This window comes from Camelina sativa, chromosome 19, assembly GCF_030686135.1.
Source record: "Camelina sativa cultivar CO46 ecotype springtype chromosome 19, ASM3068613v1".
Classification (NCBI taxonomy): Eukaryota; Viridiplantae; Streptophyta; class Magnoliopsida; order Brassicales; family Brassicaceae; genus Camelina; species Camelina sativa.
Window position 1 is genome coordinate 6419293 of NC_141898.1, and position 17598 is coordinate 6436890.

A 17598-nucleotide genomic window follows, 5' to 3' on the forward strand; every position below is an offset into this window, starting at 1 on the left:
AAGGGAATATTTACGAGTGTAGTGTATATGTATCAATTGTCAGATTTGGTCACAGGAGCGCCGTGAAGCAACGGGCGAGAATTAACTACACTGTGGAATTTGTTATGACATTTTAGTTTTTCTTTTTATTTGCCCTTTCTCTATTTCGTTTCACTAATACAGCTGAAACACTATTCTATTAGAACCCAAAAAAAGAAAAGATTTTACAGCAATGAATGATCAGATCGGATGCTGCAAAAATATCAATTATTTAATTTTTACCTTGCCACGTGAATGACTACTGTGTTTTTTCTTGGTTTTTTGTTTGATACTTGTATACTATATAGTTTGTGGTTTTTGTTGTTTCTCTTTCGTTTTTAATGTTTACAGTATATAACTACGACCTATCCTTTACAACTTACAAGTAATACCTCACAAAGAGCGTCATTTAAAACAGTAGTATAACATTGTATTCATACTCCTCTAAAGTCCAACTAATCCATGTTTAATTAGCTTACCTATAATTCACGTGAATCTCATCCGTTAATTATTCTTTTTAAGGTGTTTTTTGATTACTTAATTTTATCAATTACGATCACTAGTGTTTATGCCTAGCTTTATGATGACAAATAGTATATTGCATTGCACCTTCGAAACTGAAAAAAAGGTATAAAGTGACTTATCTAAAAAAAAAAAAAACAAGTGTGATGATGAGACATGCAATGAAGCATGTAAAATATTTTAGATTCAAGCTTATAATTAAATAATCATTTAAACTTTATAGAGTTGTTTTTCCAACTAAGCCTATTATTAGTGCTTTTTTTCCTCTTCCACATTTCTGTCTCTCCTTCAAGGCTTAAGCACTTCTTTAAACACCATTTTGAAAGCCAAGTTAACCTTATCCCCATCATTAAGCAAACCATGCACTTTTTTAAAGTTCATTTCAAATTTGAAGTATCCTTTTGCTTCATGTTATGCTTCCCTTTTAAAAAACTCTTTATTCTTGCTGATTTTGAAGGCTTGATTGATGATCCTTTATGTTTTATTCGTGTTAAAAGATCGAGAATGATTCCTTTTTTTTTTTACTAATAAAGATTTTGTGTAATACATATATTAATAAATAGAGAAATATAATCAGATGTACGTTCTTAATGGCTAAGGTAAGTGATCGATCAAAAAAGACTACAGAAAAGACAAGTTGACATTCTGAAGTTGACCAAATTCAGTTGGTAGCCCATGTTAAGCCCATTTAAGGCCCAATCAAAGTTATAAAGTTTACTGTACACTTCCCTGTAGGTGATTCGTACTCTACACAAACGATCTGTTTCGTATCAATTTGCTTCTTGCACAAAATCGAAGTGTTAAGCTCAGCTCCGGATCATTCTCTTCGATTAATCTTTTGCTCTTTGATTCATGGTGAATCCGTTCACCTTCACTCTCTCCGCGTAACCCCTAGCTGTATCTGGAAACCCTAACTCGTTGTTGCGTTGGAAACTATCGAGCTCGTCCGTCCCCTTTTAGGATCATTCTTTGATTGGTGTGCTGAAGCGGTTTGGTTTCTGATCGGGTTAGCTTTTTTTTTTGAGGTTAAGATCATCTTCTTTTATTCTTCTATCTGGATTTTTATTATTGTTCGTTGCTTCTTTGTTCTTTCGCGTTATCGAGGCAGATTTTGGGAAATTTGGTGATTTAGGTTGCTGATTTAGGGTTTGATTAACTGGAATACGTAGTTCAAACTCGAAATACGTTGGAGATCCCGTTTCTTGATTGCATCTTTGATTCACCTTAATGCCTTCCTTTTTTTCGCGTCTGGTTGTGCTGTAACACTATAAGTTTGTTTCCATTTCTTGATTGCAGATGAGATTGGTTTGTGCTGAAACTCTTTTTGTTGTTAATATCTCCGTGTAGCTTAATCGTTAAAATCAACACTGTTTTCTTTCCGTTTTGTTTCATCGACACTCTAGACTAATCGGCATGTTTGATGCATGAAGCCAACCAAGTTGTTGTTTATATGTTTATTTTTTCACTGATTGTATATTTGTATTATACCTTTAGATAGTAGTAATCAGGGTTTCAGTGGAAACCTCCTATTTTTAGTTTCCGCTTCAGTGTAGCAATTACGTTATTGTGATATTTAACAATGGCTATTTGATGCCTCCAAGGGTTCACACGAACTTAATCTTTCTGACTCGTTACCCTTTCAATTAGTTCTTTTTTGTAAATTACCTTTATCAGACTAACTATATTTTTCCCCTTGTTAGTTTGAACAGTCTGAGGCTGCAATGAGTATCCAACCTATTCAGTCGGAAAATTCATCAAATGGGGAGCCAGGTTAGCTGTTCATATTCTGTGATTTATCTGCAACGTCACCTTCTGAGTCCTCATGCTTGTTAATATATATTCAGCATTCAATGGGGAAGCTGGAAGCTTAAAAAGGCTTTCAAATGATCGATTAGTGTACCTCACGACATGTAAGATCGGGCATCCTGTGGAAGTGCATCTAAAAAATGGATCGATGTATAGTGGTATATTTCATGCTGCTGATGTAGAGAAGGATTATGGTGAGGCTCTGAATAAATTTTTTTTTTTCCTGTAAAGCATGAAAGACACAACCTTTTTATTGCAACTTAGAAATTGCTTGAAACTTCCAGGAATCATTCTAAAGATGGCATGCTTGATTAAAGAAGGTACTTTACGAGGCCATAAATCCCGTTCCGAGTTTGTCAGAAAGCCGCCGTCCAAGACATTCATTATTCCTGCAGATGAACTTGTGCAAGTCGTAGCTAAGGTGTGCTTGCTTTTGTAAACTAAGGGGAATTATTTATTGTTTAAGTTTATGTCAATGTGTTACATGGCAGGGAGACTACTTGGAGTTTTGACATTGTCATTACCTTTTATCATTGATTTTGATGTTAGGATCTATCTGTATCCTGGAATGGCATGTCAAATGCAGTTCAGAGTGAGAAGCCGGGGGAGCTGTTGACAGACTCTTCTATATCACAGTCTTATCATGTTGATAGGGAAAGACAGCTGAAACCCTGGGTACCTGATGAGAGTGTTCCACAGCGTGCAGATTTGGAGAATGTGTTTGATAGCCCTTGGAATAGGTATACACACACACACACACACACACATTCATATATATATTTAAAAATCTTGTCAAACCTATATTCATCAAATCTTAAGTATGCTAATTTGTCAGCTAGATTTTCAGAGCATGGTTCCTTAGCTGAACATTTAGTTGAGAGATAGTGAGAATGAATAGATTATTCTTGTGCTTGCATTTTAGACTATGATTATGATATTCCTTTTGGAAAGCAATTCTCTTTCTATGTGTAGAGCTAGAATTCTATTATTTAGTGAAAGCCTATATATGTATTGGTGAGGAAGAGCCAGTGGTGAATTTCCTAAGAGTAGGAAGAATAATGTTTGAGTAAACTTTTCTGTGTGGTTACCTGGCTTTTTTTTTAACTGGTGATTCGTTTCTGCTTGTAGGAAATGGAATCAGTTTGAGGCGAATGAGTCACTGTTTGGAGTAAAGAGCACTTTCGACGAAGAACTCTATACCACAAAACTTGAGAGAGGGGCTCAGAGTAAAGAGTTGGAAGAGCAAGCCCGGAGGATTGCGAACGAGATTGAGGGTGAGACTACCCGAGATCTTCATGTAGCAGAGGTAATCAGGGGGTTTTATTTGCACTTGAATTCCTATGTTTTTGCTGTTATGCGATCAAATTTCTAATTATTCTTGCCTGCAGGAAAGGGGCCTTCAGTTTAGTGTGAAATCTGATTTTGACGAGGAAGCCAGATACTCATCTGTCCGTCGAGTTACTGAATTAGATGATAGTGGGTTGAGTGAGAAGGACAACGTACTGCTGGATATTATGACTTTTGGTAGTTTAACTATTTCTCAATCCCAGGAGCTACTTTCTGGTGGCAAGAAGGGTTGTGAAGAATCATGGGTATGGCTGAGTTCTTCTTTGATAGTAGTTTATAGCTGAACGATTGGTAACATTGCCATTCTTTTTCTTTCAGGGTGACAGTCAGTCTTCGCGGGATAATACAAATTTAGATCAAAGCTGCTCGACCTCTAAACAGCAATCCAAAGATCGTGGATTAGATGATAGTGGGTTGGATGAGGAGGACAACGTACTGCTGGATATTATGACTTTTGGTAGTTTAACTATTTCTGAATCCCAGGAGCTACTTTCTGGTGGCAAGAAGGGTTGTCAAGAATCATGGGTATGGCTGAGTTCTTCTTTGATAGTAGTTTATAGCTGAACGATTGGTAACATTGCCATTCTTTTTCTTTCAGGGTGACAGTCAGTCTTCGCGGGATAATACAAATGTAGATCAAAGCTGCTCGACCTCTAAACAGCAATCCAAAGATCTACCTGCCGCAGGAAGCAGTATCAGGTCAATTTTCTTTTGGCTAATAAGCTACGCATCTGAAAAATCATATAAAATATTTTCTCACATTGGAAGTTCCTCTTGAATAATAGTGAGAGCCAGCTAGATGAGCGAAGAAGAACCAACAATGATCAAGAGGTTTCACACAATAACAGAGTAATGTCAACGCCAAGTTGATTATGCCGTTTATCATGATTGTATATGTTCTTTCATTGTTGTTCTATTATTTTTAACATTGGTTATTTGGTTTCCTTCTGTATTAACACAGTCAGCTGAGGAATCAACTTCTGGCCATGGAGGTATACATTACTTCCTTCTTACGCTGTTTTCTGTATCTGACCCACTATAACTTGTTTGCCTGTGTGAACAATTGGTGTCCACGGAAGTCTGAACGTGTTTTGTTGTTCTAAACGTAGAATCACCTTTCGTTTTATAAGCATGATTCAAGTTTTTTCTCGATCTGACACAACGATTAATTATCACGTTTATCTCAATGGACTATCTAGTGGCATTAGTAATATTGCATTCATGGTGAACTCTGTTAAGGTTGCTAAATGGAATTTAGAAATGTTCATTTGTACACAGGAATGGTGACCTGTTATGATACTTCCATCTAATTAGGAATCATGTTGTAAGACTTGAGCATTATGTAAATATGTATTGTGTGGAATGTAGATATCAACGAAAGTGTAAAAATTGGTGGTGGTGCAACATCGGCGTCGAAGGCTGTTACTGAGAGAGAAAGTCAAGTCAGTCAAGGTTCTGGTCAAACAATATCTGAAAGCTCTTTTGGGCAGTCGGCTTCTAGAAGTTCAGAAAGCCGCCCAGTTCCTTCAACATCAAGTCGTCCTGGGCTATCACCAAGCTCATCAATTGGTTCTATGACCTCATCAGAAAAGTCCACACTTAATCCGAATGCAAAGGTTTTTTGTTTGATTTGTTCAAATTTGATGAAATGTTACTACCGTTTGTTTTTCTTCACTAATTATGGGTCGTTGGGTCTGATCAGGAATTCAAATTCAATCCAAACGCGAAGAGTTTCAAACCAGCACAACCAGCTGCTGCGAGACCTCAAGCTCCAATCCCAGATCCCTCATTCTACTACCCTGGTCCTAATCATGTTGCTCCTGTTCAGCAGATGCCTGGAATGCCGCCTGTTAATTACGGAGTAAGTTCCCTGTGACATGTATATATTAATATTAGTATAGTCTAACTGAATTATGTTTATACAACTCACCGTGTGAAAATTGGCAGGTCCCGCCATATCCTGGCAACCAACCACCGATGATGATGTATCATCCTCAAGCCTATTATCATCCAGGCGGACAACCCCAGGTTTGACACTAATACACAAACCCTACTGAATCGGTATTAACAAAAAAAAAAAAGGGAAACATCAAAAGGCTAATATTGATGTTGGGATTGTGATGTAGTACCCGCAGCAGCAAATGGTGCCTGGTCAGCATCAGCAAATGATACCTGGTCAGCAGCAGCCTAGGCCAGTGTATTACACGCACCAGCAGCCTCCTCCTCCTTACCAGCAGGTTAAAAATTGCTAATATCTATTACCTTTTTGTTTTGATGGTCAAAGAGTTACGGATACTGAAATCTCTGTGTGTGTTTTACAGGACATGCAATATCATAATCAAGGACGAGAGTAATGAGTACCCGATGGTGATGATGCTGTTTTTTTTTTTGGGTGAAGGGAGGACGTGAACGAACCCTCTAGTTTTATTCACGCTCTTCTTTCTTCTCTCTCCCTTGTTCAATTACTGAAACCATTTTTTTTTTTTTTTTAGATTCCACTTTATCTGGTTTTGATATTTCGTGCTGAAAAAAAAAACGAAAAATGAAAAAGATCCATCTGTAGTCTGTACTGAGTTTACTCTGCATTTTTGTTTTGTATCGGAGATAGAGTTTAGGTTTTTCTCTCGTGTGTCTTCTTCACTTCGTCATCATCATTTTTTTTTTCGTGTTGACTTTGATATGCATGCATGAAAGCCCAAATTTTCTGGGTGATTTGGTTTTCTAAAATCCCAAAAAATAGAGGAAAAGAAAAGGAAAGTATAATGTTTGTTAACCTTGTATGTATCTTGTAGCTGTAGGGTATAATTTCTTTAACAAGACGTTGTTAAACGTTGCTATGTAAATATAGTTGGGTCTCGCGATTATTATCATAAAATAAAGTATCAATTTGAAGATGTGGGTGGAGATGTAGCTGAAACGAATTGGTGAGCAACAAATATATACATATATATATATATATGTTTAAGGTTAAAAGAGGATCGAATCTCCTGTTGAGTCATTTGTTTGGTATAATTTGTCCAATCTCGCTAACTTACAAAGAATATTTCAAACTGCATTCGACTTATGGAAATTATGATTGCAGCTCACCAGCCTTCATCTTTTATTTTTGCTAGCTCCCTTATATAAATTCACTTAATTTCAATTGCTAATCACGCTTTCAATTATTATTTTCTTTTACAACTTTTAACGAAACCAACCACTCAATTCATGGTGATCCGCTAAGATACCGAAAGAAGGACAGGGTAATTAACGAATACTACTACTACTCTCAAATACAATACCTTGCTTGTTGTGTTCGGGAATGTTCTTCATATACAGGTTACCGGCCCCTACCTTGGCGTGAAAAGAAACTAAAATCAAGTCAAGTAACATTATAACTTATAATAAGTAGCTTAACCCTAATCAAACCCAACCCCACATAACTAAATTAAATAAATAGATTGTTGAAAGGGTTATTGATTTCACCTAGACTTTTTTTTTTTTTTGCTTTATTACCAATCCATTAATAGTTAATAGCTGTCATCTCATTAATTTTTTTCAATGACAATTGATAGAAATTCCACTTTATTGATATGTGACCTTCTTTTTTTTTTTTTTGGTTGGTGATAATTGATAAAATTTGTCAATTAATTAGCTAATTGAACGTTTTTAAAATAAATCTAGTGTTCTTCAGTATTGGTTCTCTTTTAAAATCTATCAAAAGACTCACAAACTCAATGATTAAAAAAAAAAAAAATCCATGCAGAAATAAACAAAAAGTGTGGCAAAAAAAACTTGTTTAAAAAAGAAGAAGGAAGTGTGTGTCCTACAGTCTTACTCTAATGTTGTTGTGACGCGTGGTTCCGTTTCAACATCCAAAAACACCAGACGTGAATATCACGCACTCTCGCCAAGCGCGTGGATTTAGGAACAGCGATGTGGCGGCTGTGAATTTATTTAAAACAAAAAACATATTTACAACAAATGTTATTAGGTGACTAATTTTCATTTTAACACAACATCAACATCAATATGATTATTCTCACTTCCATATGTTTTGTTCCTAATTTTTTGGTTGATAAAAAAAAAAAGGTGTTTTTTGATTTGATTATTACTTACTTCGTAATGACTAAATGAGTTATACTGACTAAGGGACGTAAAATAGAAAAAAAATTAAGGAAGAAGACAAGGAGTGGTTCATAATGTAAACAACGAATAATAATAAATAATCGTACTGTTAACTAATAGTGTGTCAGCTTAAAAGGTAGTGTTTGTTCATGGTGAATTTAGTAGTGGGAAACATAAACATTGGTAAAAGCTTTTTTAGCCATAGCCAATAATAATAAAATACCAAATTTTGCAGAGACAGTGAAATTGATTTAGAGAGAGAGAGAGAGATAAAAGAAGAAAGAAGCCATGTTTTGAGGAAGGAGACATGGCATAATCTCAAATAGATGGATGGATCTTTTTTAATTTTCTCCCTCTCTCTCTCCATCTTCACACCAAAATCCATAAGATAGATTCTCTCTAATTTTTGGGTAAGTTTGGTCGCTCTCTATTTGACTCTAACTTGTTGTAATCTGCTTTGCTTTGAGAGGGTTCTAAAACAACAAATAAAAATTCCTTTTTTTGGGTTGATTGGTGAGAAAATCTGAATGCTTTTTGTTTGTTTGTTTGTTTGTTTCTTTTTTTTTTTTTTTTTTTTTTAGGTATGTTCTGTTTTTTTTCTCGCTTTTTCATTGGATCATCCCAAGTTCGTAGGCTCTTATGTCGATTGAGTTAGTGGAATTGCATGTTCAGTGATTAATCAAAAATCTGTTTTTTAATCTGATTTGTTAGTTAGGCCGTTGATTCTCAAAGTTTGAATCTTTGCTATTTATCTCTAGTATGATTATCGGATCTGCTCTTTAGATCTGTTGTTTTGTTGCTCTTTTTCTTTTGAATCAAGAATGGTTTTGAGATTACTTCCTCCACGTGAATGCAATATCTATCATGACTTGTTTGTTACTTGATTGGTTTATTAGGTGTATTCTTTGTCTCTTGATGGATCTACTGTGGTCTGGAGATTAGCTTATTGAAACTGTAGTAGTGTCTCAGACAATGCAAGAGTTTCGTTCATTGCCTTATCCTGCAACTTCTTGGGACAACTCTGTCTTCACTAACTCAAAACTCCAAGGATCTTCTTCCGTGACTGACAACAGCACTTTAAGCTTGACGATGGAGATGATGTCTACCCATTTCCCACGGATGAAACAAACTGGTTTTCAGTTACAGGACCATGATTCTTCTTCAACTCAGTCCACTGGAGGAGAGTCATATAGTGAAGTTGCAAGTTTAAGCGAACCTAATACTCGTTATGGCCACAACATTGCTACCCATCTCTCAGGTCCACTTTTCAACTTCTTGAATAAGAGTTCACATTATGTCAGCTGCTAGCCTGTTAGTAGTTTTGGCTGATCGAATGGCTTCTTGTTTTGATGCAGGTTACAAAGAAAACCCGGAGTATCGTATTAGAAGTCATTCCAAGTCAATCTTGTCCAAGGTTTCACAACATTCAGTGGTTCTTCCTATTGAGGTTAATTAGTCTATCATCTTTTGACCTTAGTGTAAATCTTGTCGTACATGAGACTGAGTCTAAAGCTAGGTACTTATTGATTCTAATGTCTATATGCTCTCAGGCGGCTTCTTGGCCTTTACACAGCACTGAAACGCCACATTTTAATGGTTTCTTGTCTTTTCCGTATGTATCACAACACACGGTAATACACATGCAATTGTTCTTGTTGCATCTTGTCACAGTTCACTGAACTTAAAACTTTTCTTGATCGTACGAATTATTTGTTATTAAAATCTTTGCAGGTGCAGCATCCTCAAATTGGAGGGTTGGTTCCTTCTAGAATGCTTTTGCCTCACAACATTCCAGAGAACGAACCAGTTTACGTCAATGCTAAACAGTACCAAGCCATTCTACGTCGTAGACAGCACCGTGCAAAGCTCGAAGCTCAGAACAAGCTCATCAAAGTCCGCAAAGTATGTTTATCTCTGTTGCACCACTATGATATTAATAGAACTACAGAAAAGTTTCAACTATTATGTCTAAGACCAATTCTATGTATGAAAAATTATGCAGCCATACCTTCACGAGTCGCGCCACCGTCATGCCTTAAAGAGAGCTAGAGGCTCTGGTGGGCGTTTCCTCAACACAAAGAAGCTTCAAGAATCAAAACCTCCTCCATTCTCGGGCTCACCGCATGTCTGCAAGAACTCTCCGGGGAAGTTCTGGCAACAGGACATAACCGGGAACAACAACGACATGTTCCAACAAAACGGGTTCTCAGGTTATCCATCAAACCACCATGTCTCAGTTCTCATGTGAGACTCTTACTCTGGCAAGTGGTTGATGAGAATCATGACGGGAAGTCATCCTTGGCTATATATTGATCCATAAAAGTTTCTGTTTTTCAAGTTTGCTTTCATTCTACTGCAAAAGAAGTTGAAATCTTTCAACAGTTTTCATTCCTTTTTCTTGTTTTTCATTTTTCTAGTGTGCTTGTTGCTGAATTGTTTATACTTGATTTAAACTTCGATTAAGTGTGCATCCACATGGATTTGTGATTTTATGTAATGTATAAATTATTTGGTTTTACATCTCAATATTGTTGCCTATTCTAGTCTATTTCCAAACCATAAAAAACATCTTTGTCAAATGTCTGTCATTTTAATCATGTTGGAACAAAAACATCTTTGTCTATGCCTCATTTTATTAAGGTTATATTATGTCTTGACGTTTACATATCCTCCAATCATTTCTCAGTTCCTACAACCAACCAAATCGTTACGATAACATTCCTTCACCAACCAAATACGCATGAAGGCATCACAAAACAATAGTTTGTTGTACAGCTTGAAGCAATATTTGATCAGGACATCTCTCTAAATCTTTCAACAATGTTATGAATATTGTTTATAAATTCAAACCAGTACTTTTTAATGACAATAAAAATATTATCCTATAGACCTGACCAAATTGATAGAAGAAGATAAAACCAGACTCTTCTATGCATGCATCATATTATGTCCCCACATTAAGCTTTGTTTTTGTTTATTACTTTTTGTTTTGTTTATTACTTAATGACAACATCATTGTACAGATCTGATACTTTAATCCCTCAAATTTGATATAGTACTACCCAAAATATATCATTATATAATCTCTGACATGCAACATATTCAGTATAGTACAACCTACAACAATGGTCCCAAATTGCAATATGTGATGAGACTAATTGACTTGTGGAATGCCAATCAAATTGTAATACTCAAATGATACTTTCACAAGCCTTATAACCATTTTCCTAAAGGTAGTTTACTCATTAATGTAGTTATCGACACACTCCTCTATATAAGACCACACGCCATCATAATATATATATTCAAATCTCATCTAGAAATTCTCCATCCGTATCTTTTCTATTCCTGTTACTGTTGTTTATCTTTTACCTTAACCTATATCACCTAGTCACAAACTATACCTTTTTCATCATCTATTCAATGTCGTTAGAAGAAACAGAACCACCGAACCAGACTCTAGATCATGTCCTAAGCTGGCTTGAGGATTCTGTGTCCTTATCCCCATTACCAGAAATTCGATGATTCTTTTTTGCTCCACGAGTTTGATGGGTCTCAAACGTGGGAATGGGATCAGACTCAAGACCCGGAAAATGGTTTCATTCAAAGCTATAGTCAAGATCTTAGTGCATATGTGGGTTATGAAGCAACTAACCTGGAAGTTTTAACAGAAGCTCCATTCATTTATTTGGATGCTCTGCCTGAACTTCAGCAACCAAACGATCAATCCAGGAAAAGGAGCAGTGAAAAGGTTATCGAGGCCCAACACGTGAAAAGATCAGAAAGGAGGAAGAAAAAATCAAACAAGTCTAGTGAGAAGAGCTGCAAAGATGGTAACAAGAAAGAGAGATGGGCAGAGCAACTACTTAACCCTTGTGCCTTGGCAATTACGTCAAGGAACTCATCAAGGGTTCAACACTACCTTTGTGTTCTCTCTGAACTTGCTTCTTCTTCTGGAGATGCTAATCGTCGGCTTGCAGATTTTGGTCTTCGCGCTCTGCAACATCATCTTTCATCATCCTCTTTGCCATCAATATCATCCTCGTCGCCCGTTGTTGCGTTTGCTTCAGCAGAAGTGAAGATGTTTCAGAAGACCTTGCTTAAGTTCTATGAGGTAAGTCCATGGTTTGCTTTGCCTAATAACATGGCAAACTCAGCAATCCTGCAAATTCTAGCACAAGAGCCCATAGATAAACAGGATCTGCATGTTCTTGATATCGGTGTCTCTCACGGTATGCAATGGCCCACTTTGTTGGAGGCTCTGAGCTGCAGATCAGAAGGACCTCCTCCTCATGTTCGAATAACCGTTGTATCTGATCTTACCGCAGACATACCTTTCTCTGTTGGTCCGTCAGCTTACAGTTATGATTCTCAACTCCTTGGCTTTGCTCGGTCTCTCAAGATTCACCTCCAGATAAGTGTAATTGACAAGTTCCAACTCATTGATACCGCACCTCACGAGACCTTGATAATCTGTGCTCAGTTTAGGCTGCATCACCTGAAGTATAGCATCCCTGAAGAGAGAAGCGAAGCTTTGAGGGCACTGAGAAGATTAAGGCCAAAAGGAGTAATTCTTTGTGAGAACAATGGAGAAGACAATACCAGTGGGGACTTTGCAGCAGCGTTCTCCAGGAAACTTGAGTATCTGTGGAAGTTTCTGGATTCAACAAGCTCAGGATTCAAAGAAGAGAATAGCGAAGAGAGGAAGCTAATTGAAGGAGAGGCAACAAAGGTGTTGATGAATGCAGGAGAGATGGATGAAGGAAAAGACAAATGGTATGAGAGGATGAGAGAAGCTGGTTTTGCCGCAGAAGCATTTGGTGAAGATGCAATTGATGGAGCCAAATCTTTACTGAGAAAATATGACAAAAATTGGGAAATAAGAATGGAAGATGGAGACACCTTTGCCGGGTTAACATGGAAAGGAGAGGCAGTTTCCTTTTGTTCATTGTGGAAGTAGCTAGCCATCTGTTTTACGTTTGTCTTACTTTTACGCTGTAAAAGCTTCCAAACTAAAGCCTTGTGTATCCCAAAATACTATTTAAATGATCACAACCTGCACCAGCTAGCTTAAACATTATTGAATGATCATATAAGAATACAGGATGAGGCAAAAAAGTTGGTTTCAAACTTGTAATCGACTAACAGCAATAGCCATGTTCACAAGGACATGATGTTTGAAAGAAGAGTAAAAATAAAAAGAAAGAATGTAAGTAAAAGGAGATGCAAGAAACAAAAAATTAAACTAATCTAACTGTACTAAACTTGGAACATAAGAAGGGCACACAAGTGGGACACAATATCTACGGAAAGTATGTCCATATCTGTCAGGTTTTCCCACATTGGGAGCTTCTCTGATATTCACAGACTTGAAGTATCCTCCATCTTGTCCAATGATGTGAGCTGTTTGGTAGCGACAAGTCTCGGTTTGTTTATATCCGTCAAGATCGAAAACCACGGCGACTCTCTTGTCCTCGTCAATGAGGAAACTCCCAGCTTCAACACCAAACTTAAAGCCAGTGAGTGGTCCCATATCCACTTTTAAAAACATGCTCCAAGACACGGCACTAGGCTCAATCTTAGTGGTGATCCAAATCTCCAAGAACCTGTCATAGTGTTGATATAACACGGCGAGCTGCTCTTGTCTGACACAAGATAGAGACACAGTCTCTTCATCATGAGAGTGAAACGGCAGAGGAAGACGAGACCCAAACCTCTCTGCTGTGAAATCAAAACAGAGTAGAAAAACTGGAAGGTCTGTTGTAGCATATTGCAAACTACATCATTTAAAAAATCAATAATCTCATATGATCAAAAGAGATTAAAATCATAAAACCAACTAACACATAACGATGCAATTTCTTCATGTAAAGTCATGATAACATAACTAATTAGTTAAAAAGAATTAAAATTGTTTACAAACATGGATAATTATGTGGAGTCAGACCTGGAAATTGTTGATGTGCCACCAGTCGAAGATTTGGTGAAATTAAGCATGAAGCTTGCCAAAGGTAGAGAAGACGTTGTTGATTAGCTCTAAGTTAATAATTCACTTCTTTGTCTGAACTTTCTCTATTTTTCTCGCTCTAAGTTTCAACACATATATGAAGTTAAGTAATCTTAAGATCCTACAGTCACATCGAGGTAGTTACTGAACATAAAAATAGGGATATGAGCAATAAGTTTCATCTAATTATACCAAACGACTACTTTGACCATTTGACGGTAAGATGCTTTGTGATTTCTCTAAATCCCAATCTCTCTAGATTTCCAGGTAAAAAAAAGTCGACCTTCTACGGAAAGTCTTTGGATGAAAATATCAAGTTACAAAATAAATTTCCTTAAATCAACTATCTACTTACCCTTGATCGGACAATCTTAGAGGTCAGAAAAATTTTATGAACCATGCCTTGAAGATTTCACAAGTTTTCATGGAAGGTGGACTTGCCCTAGCCAGAGATATTGATATTTTTCAATATCATAATATCAAATCTTCTCCAATCCCGTAGTTTGGAAGTTTCTTGAGTGATTTGTCTCTCAATTGAATGTTTTTAGTGTCGTTAATCATCTGGAAAGAGATGCTTCGGCAAAAACAATAATTTTATTTATTGAGAAAATTGGTTTTTGTTTTAATTTGCAAAGCTGAGGTGTTAAAAATATAGGATGAAGTGTATTAATAAAATGTTTTAATTGGAAGAAAAAAAACTGATGTGTCAGTTCTAGAATTCACTAAAATACTGATGTGTCATTGATTGTTTCGCTTTCTTACCTGTCCAATTAGTAGAAGAAAAATCAGAGATTGAAACATAATCTAGATTTAAATCGAGTACTGTTAATTACCATGAATAGGAATAGGATGATGAGAGAACCTTTGCGTGTAGTCGAGTCTTCAATGAAGCATGTCTCTGTTCTTGGCAGAGGAAGCTTTAGGTGTGTCTCTCTCCAACGCGATTCAAACTTCTGACTCTAAGCAAAGAAGTCATCTTCTTCGTTCAGTCAATTGAAGGATTACCATAAAGAGGTTAGGATCATGCTTCGTTTCCGCAACCATCCTCGCATCGTCCAACCCTTAAGCTCCTTTGTTCACTTATCCGCCCCACCAGAAGAAGAAGGATGTCACATCTATATGGAGTATGCCTCCAAAGGCACTCTCTTCAATATGATCTCCCGGTTTCGTGGGAAGCCGATGCCTGAGAATATGATCGGACGTGCCGCTTTTATGATCCTACAAGGACTCGAGGCTCTTCACTCACACGGCTACGTGCACTGCGACCTCAAGCCAGCCAACGTCCTCGTACGTCTTCCCTTCCACCACTGTTGGAGAGCCATGTGATCTTAAGCTTGCTGATTTCGGTTTCTCTAAAGAGCCTTGTACGGATTCTAAGTCGTTGTTTCATGGTACGGAGCAGTACATGCCGCAAGAATCTCTTGGACCGGATGGAGTGATGGGCTCCTCGACCGTTGATATATGGTCTCTAGGGTGTATGGTTATTGAGATGTTTGGAGGTTGTCCATTGAATATGAAAGACTGTTACATGTGGAGGCTTCCAATACTTGTATCTCCGGTGGCAGACGACTTCTTCATGCGGTGCTTGGCTTTGCAGCCGTCATGTAGGGCTACCGCCGCAGAGCTGTTGAGTCATCCGTTTGTTGCGCAACAATACAGTACTATGGATGCAAAGAAACAATCCTCATGGACCTGGAAGGCCTTGTTGAACCTTAGACACACTGCAAGACGCTTCCTAAAGGCAAGGCTCGGTAACGGTCAGCAGATAAATTTCTGGTACGATTGGTGGACGCCTTTTGGCCCTTTAATAGACTACCTTGGTCCTTCCGGACCGAATCAAATGGGAATCCCTCCGCAAGGTAAAGTGGCTCACGCTTGTTCGATAACAGGATGGATCCTTAGGCCTGCTCGCTCAAATCAAGCTTTGGATCTCCATATGTACCTTACTACGATATAGAGCCCACTACTTGCGTTGGAACAAGATAGCTTCCTCTGGATGACAGGTCAGGTCGAGCTTCGAACGTTCTCAACAAAGAGGACCTGGGAGGAGGTCAGACCGCGAGAGAACCCCCTTCCCTGGACTTCTCAGGTTTGGTTTAAGGGAGCAATTCCTAGACACGCGTTCATGATGTGGCTTCTGCACCTGGACAGGCTACCTACAAAAGCGAGACTGGCTAGATGGGACACACATATCGACGCAAGTTGCTGCCTCTGTGGTCGATACCAGGAAACCCGTGATCACCTATTCCTCCACTGTGAGGTCAGCGAGGAACTCTGGTCGGAAGTAACTAGAAGACTTGGATACCGGTCATTCTCCTTTCACACTTGGGAAGCATTCACCAGCTGGTTGGACATGAAGGATAAAACATCAACACGCTCCCTCCGAAGGCTAGTGGCCCAAGCCGTTGTTTACGCATTATGGTGGGAACGTAACACCAGACACCACCTCACCATGTCCACTGAGACTACTATCTTATTCAAAGGTCTTGACAGGCAGATTAGAGACGCTATCCTGGCGAAGAAGAATAGGAAGTGCTTTAGGTCCGCTATGCGGATGTGGTTAAAGTTCGTTTAGAAGTATTATATCTCTCTTTTGGTCTCCTCCTTGTTTTTAGTTTTTTTTTGGCAAGAAGTAACCTCTGTATCCAGCTTTTGTAAGTTCCTCGAACTATTAGTTCAATGAAATTCACATATTTATCAAAAAAAAAATACAGTACTGTTCCAATATTGACAGAGATGCGTCCGTATCCTTTCTTAAGGCTTCCTCCCTGCATAATGAACAAAGACATGGTCCAATATTGACAGAGATGCGTCCGTATCCTTTCTTAAGGCTTCCTCCCTGCATAATGAACAAAGTCATGGAAGAATATGCTAGACTTGGAGTGGTGATTTGAAGACCTCAAGCTTTGATCAACGGTGGACAGATGATGAGGCCGGAAGAGAAAGGAGATTCATGTGACGGCGGCTGTTTAATTAGTGTTCGATTGTTTAATTTAGGTTCGGTTGAGTTTGGGCTTTTTACTGGTCGCCCATGGTGTTATGTTATATGATGTGTATTAATCGTAATAATTTTAGTGATTAGCTATTTTTACTGATGTGTCAGCTTCTGCGTTGATACAAAAACTGATACAAAAACTAAGGTGTCAACAGCTGGTGAAAAACAATAAAGTTTTATTGTATTGATTAATAAACCAAAATACATTAGTTACAAAGTTGGACCGTTAAAAATATATGTCCAAAACTGGGCTTACTTTATATAATAAAGAAGAGATGAGGTCAAAAAAAAAAAAGAGTTCATTCTAAAATTTTGACATTGTCACCTAAAGAGTTATTATCTACAAAAAAAAAAACAATGTTCAATTTTTCTTCTACTTTTAAATCATAATTTCCAATAATAATTTTCTATTTTATTTTTTCACTTTAATAGAAATAATTCACACAATATGATTATTAATTTATTTTGTAATTTCATTCTAATTATAATAAACTAAAGTATATTTTAATATAGAGTTTTTATTATAAAACTTTTTTCTAGAACTTACACTTGTCGCCTAAAGAATTAACATCTGTAAAAAAAACATCTTAAATCAAAGTAATATATTATAAGATGTTCAATTTTACTTTTTTCTAGAACTTACAATTGTCACCTAAAAAATTAACATCTGTAAAAAAAACATCTTAAATCAAAGTAATATATTATAAGATGTTCAATTTTTCTTCTACTTTTTAACCATAATTTCCAATAATAATTTTCTGTTTTATTTCTTCATTTCAATAGAAATAATTCACGT

At 37.2% G+C, this 17598-nt stretch overlaps 3 protein-coding genes and 1 pseudogene across 9 annotated transcripts; 3 read left to right on the top strand and 1 right to left on the bottom strand.

Annotated features, from left to right (window-relative positions):
- The first annotated feature begins 1115 nt into the window (after positions 1–1115).
- Positions 1116–6313, top strand: LOC104765205 (polyadenylate-binding protein-interacting protein 4). 6 transcript variants are annotated; one of them, XM_087500674.1, is made up of 16 exons: positions 1116–1565; positions 2250–2310; positions 2385–2540; positions 2631–2767; positions 2896–3086; positions 3475–3652; positions 3735–3938; positions 4012–4218; positions 4292–4392; positions 4479–4542; positions 4655–4685; positions 5062–5309; positions 5396–5554; positions 5641–5721; positions 5820–5930; positions 6015–6313. In XM_087500674.1, the coding sequence occupies exons 2-16, from the start codon at positions 2262–2264 to the stop codon at positions 6045–6047; spliced, it is 1950 nt and encodes a 649-aa protein (XP_087356800.1). In that variant the 5' UTR covers positions 1116–1565; positions 2250–2261; the 3' UTR covers positions 6048–6313. The 6 variants fall into 6 exon arrangements, with proteins under 6 accessions (XP_087356800.1, XP_010487187.2, XP_087356802.1 ...); XM_010488885.2 differs by having other exon boundaries at positions 1260–1565; positions 2241–2310; XM_087500676.1 differs by having other exon boundaries at positions 1260–1546.
- Positions 6314–7923: 1610 nt separating this feature from the next.
- LOC104765206 (nuclear transcription factor Y subunit A-6) lies at positions 7924–10326 on the top strand. 2 transcript variants are annotated; one of them, XM_010488886.3, is made up of 6 exons: positions 7924–8210; positions 8697–9058; positions 9156–9247; positions 9351–9431; positions 9532–9702; positions 9803–10326. In XM_010488886.3, the coding sequence occupies exons 2-6, from the start codon at positions 8773–8775 to the stop codon at positions 10046–10048; spliced, it is 876 nt and encodes a 291-aa protein (XP_010487188.2). In that variant the 5' UTR covers positions 7924–8210; positions 8697–8772; the 3' UTR covers positions 10049–10326. The 2 variants fall into 2 exon arrangements, with proteins under 2 accessions (XP_010487188.2, XP_019096259.2); XM_019240714.2 differs by having other exon boundaries at positions 8043–8313.
- Positions 10327–11126: 800 nt separating this feature from the next.
- LOC104765207 (scarecrow-like protein 29 pseudogene) lies at positions 11127–12760 on the top strand (annotated as a pseudogene).
- Positions 12761–12919: 159 nt separating this feature from the next.
- LOC104765208 (F-box protein At1g10895-like) lies at positions 12920–14359 on the bottom strand. The gene is made up of 3 exons (XM_087501482.1): positions 14163–14359; positions 13748–13801; positions 12920–13577 (listed from the first exon to the last, which is right to left on the bottom strand). Exons 2-3 carry the CDS (start codon positions 13795–13797, stop codon positions 13046–13048), a joined length of 582 nt encoding a protein of 193 aa, XP_087357608.1. The 5' UTR covers positions 13798–13801; positions 14163–14359; the 3' UTR covers positions 12920–13045.
- Positions 14360–17598: the final 3239 nt, after the last annotated feature.